Below are 16,499 nucleotides of genomic sequence, written 5' to 3'. Positions count from 1 at the left end.
TGATTTGTTTGTCAGATGGGATAATAAACCTTTCAGTGGGATCTTTTCCGTTTGAACAGCAGTTTTTAACATAATTTCCACGTAACTAAACACTTTTAAACTTCGTATACTGGTAGAATGTGTTTATAAAACATCTTTTTCTCTTGGCTTTATTGAGAAAATTCTATAGTTTGTAAGATATTTGTTGTTTTTTTCTTCAATTTCTGCAATTTCAACCAATCAATGACGTCTATTGAGGTAAAAAAACATTCTGTGCTGTATGAATATGTCCCTCGTTTAAGAAACAGATTGGGTTTATTTACATTTGTGAAGAAAAAAAGATACCCTTCCCCCACCCCTAACCCTAACCCTAAAACAGATTGAAATGCAATAGATCGATACTAGGGTTATAATTATGGGTGACAATTTCATATGATCCCGATAGAAAAAACTGCCGTTCAAACCGAAAAGATCCTTTCAGTGTTATTATGAGGTCTATTTTTATAGGAATTATTGTTATTTCTACTAGGAGGACTGAGGACTTGATGGGGATGCTGAGGTTGAAGGAATCAGTAGAATGGCTGGCAAGGGTGAAAGGAGTGCAGTGGTATGGGTATGTGTTGAGGAGGGGATGGGGAGCATGTTCTGAAGAGGGTGCTGGGGTCTGAGGTGAATGGACAACGAAGGCAAGGTAGATGGAGGAAAAGGTGGAAGGGACAGGTGGGGGAGGAGACTGGGAGGGTTGGCTTAAGAAGGGAGGATGCCCAAAACAGGGCAAGATGGTGTGAGGGCGGTTGCTATGGTATTGGGGGAGATCTGGCAACCCCAATGGGGACAAAACCAGGATTTAAAATGATGGATGGATGACTAGGGCTGTTCCTCTTACATGTTTTATCTGGATATTTATTATTTTTTTATCTTATATTCGCTATCTGTTCTTTTGTTTTTATTTTTATTGTTATCATCATCATCATCATCATCATTGCTGTTGATGTTTTTGCTGTGTTTTGTAATACTTTGGGGATCTTTTCTGTTTGACCGGCAGTTTTTTAACATAATTTCCACATAACTAAACACTTTTAAACTTCGTATACTGGTAGAATGTGTTTATAAAACATCTTTTTCTCTCGGCTTTATTGAGAAAATTCTATAGTTTGTAAGATATTTGTTGGGGTTTTTTTCTTCAATTTCTGCAATTTCAACCAATCAACGACGTCTATTGAGTTAAAAAGCATTCTGTGCCATATGAATATGTCCCTCGTTTAAGAAACAGATTGGGTTTATTTACATTTGTGAAGAAAAAAGATACCCTTCCCACCACCCCTAACCCTAAATCAGATTGAAATGCAATAGATCGATACTAGGGTCATAATTATGGGTGACAATTTCATATGACACCGCTAAGAAAAAACTGCCGGTCAAACGGAAAAGATCCAACTTTGGCTTACATTCCTGTTACCATTTCTTTAATAGAACCATTTATCAGAATTTTTATTAATCATATTTCCTTCAGTTCTGTTATCCTTGGTATTTTCCACTTTATTATATATCAATCTATTTTTTCTATCTTTATCTCTATTACTTTCATAATTATAGACCTTATAATTACCTCATAATTACCCTCAGGGTTTAAGTTATATTCTTTATTAACTTCGTGGTCTGAATCTGTTTCTTTTCGTTAAATTTCAGTTATTCTTTATATTCTGCTCTACTAAGTGCTGGCTTATAATCATCTTTGTTTTGTTTAAAGACTTCTTTCTCCACCGATAGGTTTGAAATATGTGACAAAACAGTTTCAACTATTTTCTCTGTTATGCTTCTAGGATGATTGCTGTTTTTATTTATGTATTTCAAGGTAGTGTTAGGTTTATTTACCTTCACTAAGACAGTGGTTTTCAACCAGGGTTCCGTGGAACCTTAGGGTTCCGCCAGTACAGTCCAGGGGTTCCGCAAGAAGTTACAAAACTGCTAAAATCGGCTGTAATTTTTAATACTCCTGTGCAGATATGTGTGCATAAGACTATTAAATTGTTGCACAGGGGTTCCTCGAGCCAGAGGAATGTTTCCTTGGGGTTCCGCTCCAGCAAAAAGTTTGAAAAGCACTGCACTAAGATCTAAATTGATATCAAGGAAAAACCAGAGTCCTAGTAAGTAGGAAGGCAAACAAATCATAAACCCCTTCATAAAGCCCTACTCAATCTGTAGGAAAGGTGTAGGTAGAAACTCCATAAGATGTACCCAGTGTAAGCTATGGACGCCTAAGAGGTGCAGCAACATCAAAGAAAGGTTAACGGGGAAGATAGTTTTGTGTGAGGTACATCACAAGGGCAGTAAACACCGCAGATGCTCAGAAACTGATTCTATCACACGCCACTACCCAGGTGACCAAGTCTGTAGCGTGGGTAGATGCTCAGAGTGCATTACCACTAGAATAAGAATAGCCTGGGCAAAGTTCAGAAAGCTCCTACCTCTACTGGTGACAAAGGGCCTTTTACTCATCGTGAAAAGCAAATTGTATGATGCCTGCGTGTGAATTGCCATGCTGTACTTACTCTTTACTCTCTTTTACTTGTTTCAGTCATTTGACTGCGGCTCTGCTTCCCAAGCCTGTCTCTTTTTCCGTGAGGACCAAAGACTGGAGGTGTTTCGCGTTGCAAGACAGTGTGTGAGAGAGAATCGTGATGTGGTAGGAGAGAAGTGTGTTCGCATGGAAGATGGTTCACTTGCGCTAAATGAGGATGCAAAGAGAGAGGTTTGGAGATGCCACTATGAAAGGTTGCTGAATAAAGAAAATGAGTGGGATAAAGAGAGTCTGCCGAAAGTTGACCCAACAGAGGGACCAGCTATCCGAGTTGATAGTTCCGTGGTAGCTAAGGCAATTAGAAGCATGAAGACAGGGAAAGCCCCAGGCCCATCAAGAATCACTGCAGAGATGCTCAAAATGTCTGGTAGTGTTGGCTATAGCCTAGTCACCCGTATAGTTAATCAGGTGATACACAAAGGAGTCATACCCAATGACTGGTGTAGCAGCATAATAGTCAACTGCTACAAAGGTAAAGGTGACGCCCTAGATACAAATAACTACAGAGGTATCAAGCTGTTGGATCAGGTGATGAAGGTTACGGAGAGGGTCATAGCCCAACTAATTAGAGAGAGAGTTAGTTTAGATGAGATGCAGTTTGGGTTTGTGCCAGGAAAAAGTACTACTGATGCTATATTCCTGGTAAGACAGCTGCAGGAGAAATACCTACCAAAGATAAGCCCCTGTACCTGGCTTTTGTTGACATGGAGAAAGCCTTTGACAGGGTCCCCCGATCCCTTATCTGGTGGTCAATGAGGAAACAAGGGATAGATGAATGGTTAGTGAGAGCTGTGCGGGCCATGTATAGGGACGCTGCTATTAGGGTGAGGGTTGGAAACGAGTACAGCCCCCTCCTATTTATCATAGTCCTCCAGACAATAACGGAGGAATTCAAGACAGGATGCCCTTGGGAGCTCCTCTATGCTGATGACCTTGCTCTAATTGCTGAGTCGCTATCAGAACTGGAGGAGAAGTTTCAGGTGTGGAAACAAGGATTAGAATCGAAGGGCCTCAGAGTCAATCTAGCTAAAACCAAAGTTGTAATCAGTAGAAAGGTAGACAAATCACAAACGCCTTCAGGTAGATGGCCCTGCTCGATCTGTAGAAAAGGTGTATGTAGAAACTCTATAAGATGCACCAAGTGTAAGCTATGGACACATAAGAGATGCAGCAATGTCAAAGGAAGGCTAACTAGGAAGATGGTTTTTGTATGTGGCAGATGCTCAGGAACAATAAACACTGAAAATGCTCTGAGACCAACTTCCGTCACTTTCCAGGGAGAAAAACTAGAAATAGTTGATAGTTTCCGTTACCTAGGTGACCAAGTCAGCAGCGGGGGTGGGTGTGCTGAAAGTGTAACTGCTAGAGTAAGAATAGCTTGGGCAAAGTTCAGAGAGCTCTTACCTCTACTGGTGACAAAAGGCCTCTCGCACAGAGTGAAAGGCAGACTGTATGATGCGTGTGTACGAACAGCCATGCTGCATGGCAGTGAAACATGGGCCGTGACTGCTGAGGATATGCGTAAGCTTGCAAGAAATGAAGCCAGTATGCTCTGATGGATGTGTAATGTCAGTACTCATACTCGGCAGAGTGTAAGTACCTTGAGAGAAAAGATGGACCTAAGAAGCATCAGTTGTGGTGTGCAAGAGAGACGTTTGCGCTGGTATGGTCATGTGGCGAGAATGGATGAAGATAGTTGTGTGAAAAAGTGCCACACCCTAGCTGTTGAGGGAACCTGCGGAAGAGGCAGACCCAGGAAAACCTGGGACGAGGTGGTGAAGCACGACCTTCGAACTTTAGGTCTCACTGAGGAAATGACTAGAGACCGAGACCTCTGGAAGTGTGCTGTGCGCGAGAAGACCCGGCAGGACAAGTGAGTCCATAACCCGTGGCCTTCTACATGGGATGGAGCCAGCCTACGTATGCATACCTTCCCTTCTTGGGACACAAACTCTACTTGTGAAGACCTGTTGAGGCAAGTGAGGATCAGAATTGAAATCGATCAATGGAAATTGCAGATGTGTTACCAGTGCCGGTGGCATGTCGAAACTCTACTTGTGAAGACCTGTTGAGGCAAGTGAGGATCAGAATCGAAATCGATCAATGGAAATTGCAGATGTGTTACCAGTGCCGGTGGCATGTAAGAGAACCTTCCGTTTCACGACCGTTGCCAGCACCGCCCCGACTGGCCTCATGCCGATGGCACGTAAAAAGCACCATCCGTTCGTGTCCGTTGCCAGCCTCGCCTGGCCCTCGTGCCAGTGGCACATAAAAAGCACCATCCTTTCGTGGCCGTTTGCCAGCTCTGTCTGGCACCTGTGTGGGTGGCACGTAAAAAGCACCCACTACACTCACGGAGTGGTTGGCGTTAGGAAGGGCATCCAGCCGTAGAAACACTGCCAGATTTGACTGGGCCTGATGAAGCCTTCTGGCTTCACAGACCCCAGTAGAACCGTCCAACCCATGCTAGCATGGAAAACGGACGCTAAACGATGATGATGATGATGATGATGATATGCGTGTGTATGTATGTATAATTCTTTAACAAGAACTAGCATTAAAGACCCGTCGTTAGCGGGTCATAGTGCTAGTGCATGTATATATGTAAAAGAGAGTAAAGAGAGAGAGTTATACCCTTAATCTCTCATTAACTGGCAGAAAGCCACCCCATTCGTCAATAACACAGCACCCACCTACCCACTCCTCCCTGTTTCGGTCTTTCAGAGGTTTTTGGTGACCCTGTCAATGGCACTTGTGCCTCATGAAAAACATGCTTAGTACCCTTTGTAAAGGGGTTGGCATTAGGAAGGCCATACAGCCATAGAAACCAAGCCAAATCAGAAAGTAGTGCTTGGTGAAGCTCTCCAGCCTTGCCAACTACTGTGAAACCATCCAACTCATGCCCGGATGGAAAACGGATGTTGAATGATGATGATGATGATGATGATAATGACAATGATGATGACGATGAGGATATCAAGACATAATAATGAAGAACGGAGAGTTATCCATTATTGAAATGTATTTCTGGAAACCCATTTATTTTTGAATTTCATTCCAACACACGTGATTCTGTTGAAGAAATGTCTCTTTTGTGATTCCGTTGAAGAAATGTCTCTGGTTCCTTTGATTCACCACTTTTGTGTGTTTAATTGATTTGCATCAAAATCAGTTCCATTCTACATTCTAACCCAAAACTCGGCAGACCTCTACAGTTCTTTGTTTCCCAAATGAGCGGATGAAGAGAACTGAGGATTCTAGTTTTAAGTGGCGCAGGAGTGGCTGTGTGGTAAGTAGCTTGTTTACCAACCACATGGTTCCGGGTTCAGTCCCACTGTGTGGCACCTTGGGCAAGTGTCTTCTACTATAGCCTCGGGCCGACCAAAGCCTTGTGAGTGGATTTGGTTGACGGAAACTGAAAATATATATATATGTATATCACGTGATCACGTGACCAACCAGTCCATCAGATGTAGTTACACATCGCTGGTCACAATGCGTTCGCATTGTTTTAGCTTTCGAATGTCGCCACCCCGCTGGCTAAGCGAGCAGGCCAATATATGTATATATATATATATACACATATATGCATGTGTGTGTTTGTGTGTCTGTGTTTGTCCCTCTAGCATTGCTTGACAACCGATGCTGATGTGTTCATGTCCCCGTTACTTAGCGGTTCAGCAAAAGAGACCGATAGAATAAGTACTGGGCTTACAAAAGAATAAGTCCCGGGGACGAGTTGCTCGATTAAAGGTGGTGCTCCAGCATGGCCGCAGTCAAATGACTGAAACAAGTAAAAGAGTAAAGAGTATATATATATATATATATATATATATATAGGGAAAGTTTACGAAAAAAAACAAAAGATGAAGACAGGTGTTGTACAAAACAAAGAGATGTATTAGTATAACGCTCAGGAATAGAAAAAGTCTTTTACGTTTCGAGCCTATGCTCTTCTACAGAAAGGGACACAGAAAAAACAAGGAGAGAAAAAAGGAGAGAAATATATATATATATATATATATATACAATTCATAGATAAGGGGTACTTAATTGTGCTCATGACTTAGTGTTTGCTTCTTCCATGGGTATGAGTAAGTATCTCATTTATTCCTTTTGCCACATGTATCACTGACGAAGGGAGGGCAGTTATAAGCTAACCCTGAAATCGCTCCGATATGGTAATAATGGAATTTTTTAGAAATTTCTGTCCAACTTTTTTTCGAGTAGCGTGTGTATTGTGAAAAAATTATATGGTAATTGGACAATATGTCCAATTTTTCGACATATTTGGCATTAGAAATTTTTTCGTTTGCCCTTATCTATGAATTGTTTATAAATTTAACCTTTAAAGGTATTTTTTAATATGCTGGCCATTGATAAAATTTTTTGGGAAAAGAATTTTTTTCGAAAAAAGTTTTATCCTACATTAGATATATATATATATATATATAGTGCTCTGTTCTGTGATGGTAAGATCAACAAAACAATTATTCCAACTGGTGAGAGATAGATATTATTCAATAAACACAGTACATTATTTTTTGATATGCTTCTATTAGTTTCATGTAATAAGAGCATGCTAGGCAATATTTTTTAATATGTCTGATGTCCAATCTTCGGGTAATGCCATGTGGACAGTGCCCAAAGATTGTGCTAGGACAACAGAAGTGTTAAGAAATACTGTCTTATCACATGAAGCTAATAGGAGCACATAAAAAATATATTGTACTAGCAGTATCACCCGGTGTTGCTTGGGTTTGTTTCGACCCTTTAGAATTGGAATTTTTGAAAAGTCAAAATTTTGCATTATGTAGCTTGTTATTCTCTTTAAGTGAACATTTTTCTGGTTGAAATACACCGAAAAATGGTGACACAGCAGTCAAAAAATCGTAAAAAATAGGGATTTCCATAGAAAAAAATCACCTTTTTGATGTAAATAATTTTTGGTGTTAACATGGTCCGATTTGAATTTTTTCTTCTACGGACAGAACAGCAAGCCTTCTATCATACTCTCAATTTTGGTCAACTTGCGCCGCAGGGTCTTGGAGGAGATAGTGTTAGTTGAAGGCTACTAAACCTGCCATACACAGACAACTTCAGCATTATATATAGAGAGATGAATTTAGATGTGCCAAATATTGATGCTTGAAACCATATATGCATTATATATATATATATATATATATATATATGTCATCATCATCATCACCATCATCATTTAACATCTGCTTTCCATGCTGGCATGGGTTGGATGGTCTGATTTGAACTGGTAAGCTGGAGAGCAGCACCAGGTTCCAGTCTGATTTGGTACGGTTTCTACGACTGGATGCCCTTCCTAATGACAACCCCTTCAAGAGTGTCTGCTGGGTGCTTTTTAGGTACCACCAGCAAGGGTGCCACTTAAAAGACACTAGCAATGGTCACGACTGGTTTCCCTTGGCTTGACGAGTCTTCCAAGTGAAACTGCAGTCGTCTATCTATATTGAATAAACCCCATCAAAGCAGTGCTCCAGGATGGCCGCAGTCCACTGACTGATACAAGTAAAAGATAAAAGAAATATGCATGTGTGTGTGTGTGTGTGTGTGTGTGTATTACGAATTGCTATTTGCCTGGAATACGAAACTAGAGCGCTGTATTGCGATCGCGAGCGTGGATTTGTGCGATTCATTTCCAGGTCATGTGAATGTTTGGTGTCTGACATTTAATAATTAACTATAATTTTAAGAGCCTTAACCATCCTGACGATGATCGTAGATGTTTTTTTTTATAATATATAAATATATTTATACTGATGCAGCCTCCTGTATATGTCCGTGACATTTAATATGACCAACATATATTGTTTTCACAAACAGGATAACATCTGGCATGGTTCTCAACATTCCTTGATTCCACCGAAGATTGAACCGTCACCGTTTCCGTCCCTTAATTAAGCCGTTTCACAAGTTCTTGTACTATCGTTTTTTATTTTATTTACCTTTCTTCCTGCTCTTTTTAATTTTTTATTCTGTTATCTCACTTTTAATTATCATTTCGTTAGAAATTATCTAATTAAGTGCCCGAAATCCAAACGAACCCCTCCTTTCCTCAGACTCCCAGCCTTGTGCTAATTAAATCATTATTAATAATATAATCGTTGTAATTATATTTATAATTAATTACTATTGTCAACAGTACGTTTAGAATTATGTAAAGCAACCGAATTCAAAACCGAAAGTGTTTTTCTGCTTTTTTACCGTTAAGATTTCTTTTCAAGATAATCCCGAATTTTTAACAAACATCCTGTTTGATAATTTTATAATCTTTTACACTTATTACCATTTAAAATTTTCCTAATTAGTATTATTTTAATTTTACCATAATATTGCATTATATTAAACTACATCACATATTTTATATTATATTTTATCCTAGGAAAAAATACGAAAGCCGTCGTTTGGTAGGTACCACACCCAAATAAAGCACACCCTCTCACATGAAACACAGCAAACCACTTAACACGATTTAGGCAGCACAACACTGGTAACATTTAACAGAGTTTCTCCTTCCATCTGAGGCATATATCGACGCACAAAGTGCCCTCATTTAGCACCCGTTTAAGAGACATAGTGCTCTCATTTAACTCACATCCACTGTTAATAGACATCACAAATACATAGAATTCAGTTGAAAGTTCATTCACAAACCAACATCCACGCGCTACAACGTAGTCCGGTAGATCTACACACACCCGTATGCTTTATATATATATATATCTACATATAGCAGTCAAAAATCTTAGCTTGCTTTGGTTTTTCTGGGAACTCCCTTTAAAGTAGAAAGAATAGCTAAGATTTTTGACTGCTATTTCTGTGCTTCGGTGTATGGTGAAGTTAATCGTTGCTGGACCCTAATTACATAGTATCTACATATATATATTCAAACAGCTTGGCATGGTGTGATGTGTTGAGATCAAGCCCGTCCTCCCCACTACTGGACCTACCTCACAACTCCACGGGTCCTAAGGTGAACAGGACTACCATCTACCGATGCCTATCTACACATCTCTACATCGTATGATCTGTTTTAATATCAAAGTTTCATCAGTCTTAACAGTTTGCACTTTGATAAGCGCTTTGTCGGGCGCGTGTGATTGTATACACACTTAGAGGATATATAGAAACGTGTATATTTGAATATATATATTTATATATCTATATCTATGTGTGAGTGTATTGTAACATCTTAATGTCCCATTGATTCTCTTTGTCTCGCCACCTTCGACCACTTATACTGATAAGTCACTGGTGCGCGTGTATATATATATATATATATATATATATATATATATGTGTACTCATTATATACACACACACACACATATATATATATATATATATTTTTGTTCTAAAGCATATATACAAGCATAAATCTCTCTCTCTCTCATATATATATATATATATATAAACACACGTGTATGTGTGTATATGCATTTAAGGGTGCGTGATTAATTTCTGAGTCATTTATAACTGTTTTTTTTTCTTTTTGCTTTCTCGAATTCTATAACTCCATCCATCGTCTTTCTCTTTCCTCCCTCCCTCTGTCCAGTCTCTACACATACACAAATGTATACACACACACACATATATATATTTATATACACACATACATAGATATATATTTATTATTATCAATATAAATTATATATTGGTTATCTTCCCTCCTCCTCTCTCTGTTTTTCTTCCTCCCGCTCCTCCTCTCATTCAATACTTACTCCACATACTCCTCCCTCCACGTGATGTTCTCCACCACCACCACCACAAAAAACATATGTATTAGTAGTAGTAGTAGTAGTAATAATAATAATAAAAACAATACTAATTGTCGTCGTAGTCGTCGCTGTTGAACTCTGCCCATGAAGGGAGGAGGAGGAAGGGGAGAGAGAGGGGTGAATCAGTCGTTGTCGGTGTTGGATGCTCCCTTTGACGATACAGTACCATTGAACGACATCCTATCCACGACCACCACCACCGCCGGCACTGGCCAACAATCGCAATCACAACACCATCGATCACCACGTCGTCGTCATCGTCTTCAAGCTATGTTCTCCTCATCTGCCGGAGGAGGCGGCAGCAGCGATAGCAACCCCAACCCGAGTATCAACACCATCTTGCCTTACGTCTCAGTCGAAGGACAAACGATTTCGGCGCCGGAACCGATCAACGATGCTTCGGACACGGCCCCGATCGTCGATTCGGACGAGGGTCGCAGCTTCGAGAGCGATGCCACCAACCCCACCGTGCAGGTGCTCTCTTCGACTCCGATCAACTCGCGGAGGGCCTACGTTTCCGTCGGGATCCTATTTGCCATCAATCTTCTCAACTATATGGACAGATATACCATCGCAGGTAAGATAGAAACATCTATTTTTATTTAATTAATTAACGAACCGTCGTCCTCGTCTCGAAACGGGGCCGTGATGGGTTGACTGTGACCTGGGATTTCGTTTCTGCCTTGGACTTTTCGAGTTCAAATCTTTCACGTGTCTCTCATTAACCGAGTTTCCTTCTATCGTCCGTTTATTAAGTATGGCTTTTATAATCGCTAGAGTGCCACACAAAATACTAGACATGGTGGGTGGACAATTATTTTTGGTAAGATTTGTTTCAACGATGAAGGAAATAAGAGAAAAATCCCCCTAAAATGGGGTTTTGTGCAGCTTTGTAGAAAATACTCATCGCATTCATAGCCATTTCTTCCGGTTTCAGTCGGCTGTATCGATAAACAAGACTGTAGAACCTGTCCAGACACCTTGATCCTTTTATTTTATGCGCTAACCCTAAACTTTTCTCGTCTCAATTAAAAATAAATGTTTTATTTCTTTTTCTTTAGTCAAAAAATTTCCATTTTTATTTAGGTTACTTCCTCAGTTAGCTCCCTTGACAATTCAGGTTCGAATCCTGTCCAAGTTTTTTTCCGTTGAAAGCCGGGTTTTCTGTCATTTAAATGTGAAATCGTCCGCTAACCAATTTTCAGAACATATATGATAAAAAAAAAAAAAATGAGGCATATCCCTACCGACTTTGTTTCCTCATAACTTTAAAAAAAAAATTTTTTCAATGAAATTTTCGACAAATACCTTTCAGGTGTAGATTATGATAATATCGGAATTTCAAGTGAAAACAAAAATTGAGTGAGCGCACACACACACACACACACACTGACACACCACTTTTTTATTTTCAATATTTCCACTTTCATTTTGTAGAGTCAAGTATCGAGTGCGATCGCCGATGTTTTTTTAACTTTAAATTCTGATACATTAATAACCTACACTCACTCTTTTGAAAGTTCCGAGGAAACAAAGTGGAAAAGAGGACACACTTGCCAAAAATTGTTCCAGTCTTGAATCCAAAACAATAATTAGTTAATGTTATTTAATTTTAAAACGTGGATTTTACAAGAGATTTTTTTTCCTCAGTTTTTATTCAATTCGCAACTGTTGCAAAATAAAATTAATAAAAAAGTTAGAAGCAACGATTCAGGGGATCTTCTCCTTAATTTCTTATAGTTCCTGTTTCATTACAACAGGTTTTCCCCTAAAATTTTCAATTTTTTAATATTTTAATTTCGCTTCTCCCCGAGGCCGTTGTCCTCCCCCCGTGTGGTAAGGCTGAGCTATCGTAAAACTGTTAAGTAGGTAAGTCCTAAGTCCTATTTTCAGAGGTTGATAAAAAAAGAGGGCGTGGAATTGGTTGTGAGCCGGAATCCCCAGCTTATTGTTCCGACTGTTTGCAGTCACGAGTTCAAAACCCGCCAAAGTCAACCTTTTACTTTCCCACTCGGGACCATAAAGTAAAATAATAACCACGTGTTGATGTTGTGTGTGTATGATGGTGCGATATATGCATGTATGTGTGTGTGTAGGTGTCTTCGGTCCTCGCAACAGCTTGACAACCGGTGTTGGTTCGTTTATGTCCCCGATAGAATATTTACCAGGTTTTAGAATAATATGAACTTGGGTCGGTTTTCGATTAAACTAGTGATTTTCAACTGAAATTAATCCGACTCTTGGGGGTCCATATAAGATTTTGTTGCTAAAAATTATCTGCAATAAATTGCTTAGACACCTATAATACACTAAATATCAAATATTTCTTTAATACAATTCCCAATAATATTCTATTCTATTCTAGGCACAGGCTCGAAATTTTGGGGGAGGGGGCCAGCCGATTAGATCGACCCCAGTACGCAACTGTTACTTAATTAGTCACCCCCTCCCCCCAAAGGCTGAAAGGCAAAGTCAACCTTCGCAGAATTTGAACTCAGAACATAAAGACAGACGAAATACCGCTAAGCATTTCGCTAACGTTTCTGCAAGCCCGCTGCTTTCAATTCCCAATAATATTTCATTATAAAAATACAGCAGGATTCTTTTTATATTTCTTTTTCTTTTTCTTTCTTTTTACTTGTTTCAGTCATTTTGACTGTGGCCATGCTGGAGCACCGCCTTTAATCGAGCAACTTGACCCTGGGACTTATTCTTTGTAAGCCCAGTACTTATTCTATCGGTCTCTTTTGCCGAACCGCTAAGTGATGGGGACATAAACACACCATCGGTTGTCAAGCAATGCTAGGGCGACAAACATACACGCACATATATATATATACATATATACGACGGGCTTCTTTCAGTTTCCGTCTACCAAATCCACTCACAAAGCATCGGTCGGGGCTATAGTAGAAGACACTTGCCCAAGGTGCCACGCAGTGGGACTGAACCCGGAACCATGTGGTTGGTAAACAAGCTATTTACCACACAGCCACTCCTGCGTGTATATATATATATATAAACATTGAATGGTTTGGGAGATTCGTTAGAATAAAAGGAAAATCAAAAAGGGTTCATAGGAAAAATAATGGTTAAGAACTGCTGGATTAAACTCCTCCACACTGTGGCCCAGCTGGGCCACAGACCAGGTGCAGGCATGGATGTGTGGTAAGTAGCTTGCTTACCAACCTCGTGGTTCTGGGTTCACTCCCACTGCTTGGCACCTTGGGCAAGTGTCTTCTGCTATAGCCACGGGCCGACCAAAGCCTTGTGAGTGGTTTTGGTAGATGGAAACCGAAAGAAGCTGGTGTGTTTACATTCCCGTAACCTAACCTTTCGGCACAAGAGACCCAGAGAATAAGTACCAAAATAAATCCTGGGGTCGATTTGCTCGACTAAAGGCAGTGCTCCAGCATGGCCACAGTCAAATGGCTGAAACAAGTAAAAGAGTATCTATCAATTAAAATCAAGGATAAAATCTCTATAGGGTTTTACAAAGTAGCTAAGCATGTAAAAACTAATTAAGGTAAAAATTAATACACAGTATAGGCGCAGGAGTGGCTGTGTGGTAAGTAGCTTGTTTACCAACCACATGGTTCCGGGTTCAGTCCCACTGCGTGGGCCGACCAAAGCCTTGTGAGTGGATTTGGTAGACGGAAACTGAAAGAAGCCCGTCGTGTATATGTATATATATATATATAATATATATATATATATATATATATATATATATATATATGCGTGTGTGTGTCTGTGTTTGTCCCCCTAGCATTGCTTGACAACCGATGGTGGTATGTTTATGTCCCCGTTACTTAGCGGTTCAGCAAAAGAGACCGATAAGAATAAGTACTGGGCTTACAAAAGAATAAGTCCTGGGGTCAAGTTGCTCGATTAAAGGCGGTGCTCCAGCATGGCCGCAGTCAAATGACTGAAACACGTAAAAAGAAAAAGCAAAAAGAAGACACATTCGCGCAAACACAATGTTTTGCTGAAAGTTGCTGATTTTTAAAAACACCCATTCTTTTACCACTGCCCTGACTTCGTTTTAAACACTGCTCTTCTAAATTTAATATGCGAATAATTGATTAAAATTATTGCCGTTGATATTGTTTGGCTCCAGGTGAAGCCTGATGACACAGATCTGTGCTCTAAAGCAGCTGTCACCAAGCATTCCTGTTTGCATCAAAGACCAGCCCACGCAAGACAAATTTTTCCACAGATTGGGATGTCAGGTGCATAATAGAACGCAATAAAGTGCAGAATATATAATTTCATTCTACGCATATATAATACCTGTCTTGCATACTTAATACACATATAATATGTATAGGCGGCGAGCTGGCAGAAACGTTAGCATGCCGGGTGAAATGCGTAGCCGTATTTCGTCTGTCGTTACGTTCTGGGTTCAAATTCCGCCAAGGTCAACTTTGCCTTTCATCCTTTCAGGGTCGATAAATTAGGTACCAGTTATGCACTGGGGTCGATATATAATCGACTTAATCCGTTTGTCTGTCCTTGTTTGTCCCCCTCTGTGTTTAGCCCCTTGTGGGTAGTAAAGAAATATATATAATACGTATAGACGTTTGCTTTGTGTAAGAAGTGTACTTCTTAGCCATGTGGTTCCTGGTTCAATATCACTGCATGGCATTTTGCGCATGTTTTCTACTGTGGACCCGGGCTGGCAAAAGCCTTGAAACTGAAAGAAGCACATCATGCACGCATGCAATTGTCTTTGTGCTAGTGTTTATCTACCACTGACTAGCGATGTTGGTTTGTTTGTGTTCCTCTAACTTAATGGTTTGGTATAAGAGACTGAAAGAATAGGTACCAAGCTTTAAAAAATAGGTAGGGGTGCGTGATTTGTTTGACATGCCTCTAAGGTGGCGTCCCAGCATGGCCTCACTCTTTACTGCCCACAAGGGGCTAAGCACAGAGAGGACAAACAAGGACAGACAAAGGGATTAAGTCGATTACATCGACCCCAGTGCGTAACTGGTACTTAATTTATCGACTCTGAAAGGATGAAAGGCAAAGTTGACCTCAGCGGAATTTGAACTAGGTCAACTTTGCCTTTCATCCTTTCGGGGTTGATAAATAAAGTACCAGTTTCGCTCTGTGGTCGATGTAATTGACTTAATCCCTTTGTCTGTCCTTGTTTGTCCTCTCTGTATTTAGCTCCTTGTGGGCAGTAAAGAAATATATACTTTTATTTAGAGTGAGGCCATCACTGCTTAATGTCTGCCTTCCATGCTGGTGTGTCCTTCCTAACACCAATCCACCCTGCAGAGTGGACCGAGTGCTTTTCACATGGCACCAGCAGTTATAATCCCGGTTCTGGCTAGCTGCATTGAGTTGTAAGGATCACCTAGGGTTACTTAGGGTGAGCAATCCCATTGTAATCCATCCGAGTTGGTGATAGGAAGAGCACCCAGTCATAGTGAATCTTCCAACAAATCCTGTTGGATCCATGCAAGCCATGGAAAAGTGGATGTTAAACAACAACGACGATGGTGATATTATTTAATTGTTGCGACTCTGACCTAAAATGTTCTGATTTATCTCTAAAAGTGTTTATCTATTTGTTGAGAGATAAGCTCTAATGGAGGATTGGTCATTCATCTCTGTTTCTGTTTGTTGTTGTTGCTAGATTGGGGCAAATGTTAATGACTCCACATGTTAAACTACTTTTTTTTCGTTTTTTTTATTTGCGGCCATGCTGGAGCATCGCCTTTAATCGAGCAACTCGACCCCGGGACTTATTCTTTTGTAAGCCCAGTACTTATTCTATCGGTCTCTTTTGCCGAACCGCTAAGTGACGGGGACGTAAACACACCAGCATCGGTTGTCAAGCAATGCTAGGGGGACAAACACAGACACACAAACATACACATACATATACATATATACATATATACAACGGGCTTCTTTCAGTTTCCGTCTACCAAATCCACTCAGAAGGCTTTGGTCAGCCCAAGGCTATAGTAGAAGACACTTGCCCAAGGTGCCACGCAGTAGAACTGAACCCGGAACCATGTGCTTCATAAGCAAGCTACTTACCACACAGCCACTCCTGTGCCTACTTTGCTCGTATTTGTTTCCCATCAACGTTGTTTTTAATATCCAAT

The 16,499-nt window shown here is 40.2% G+C and overlaps 1 protein-coding gene across 1 annotated transcript in view; it reads left to right on the top strand.

The window, feature by feature from the left end:
- Window positions 1-9,965: 9,965 nt before the first annotated feature.
- LOC115226055 (protein spinster homolog 1) overlaps window positions 9,966-16,499 on the top strand; it is a 51,446-nt gene continuing 44,912 nt past the window's right edge. The window contains exon 1 of the mRNA XM_029797026.2: window positions 9,966-10,951. Within this exon, the coding sequence (XP_029652886.1) occupies window positions 10,459-10,951 (493 nt within the window). The 5' untranslated portion in view covers window positions 9,966-10,458. The remainder of the gene's footprint in view (window positions 10,952-16,499) is intronic.

This window comes from Octopus sinensis, linkage group LG29 (assembly GCF_006345805.1).
Source record: "Octopus sinensis linkage group LG29, ASM634580v1, whole genome shotgun sequence".
NCBI lineage: Eukaryota > Metazoa > Mollusca > Cephalopoda > Octopoda > Octopodidae > Octopus > Octopus sinensis.
Note: the sequence above shows the minus strand (reverse complement) of the source record. Positions and strands in the feature narration are given on the sequence as shown.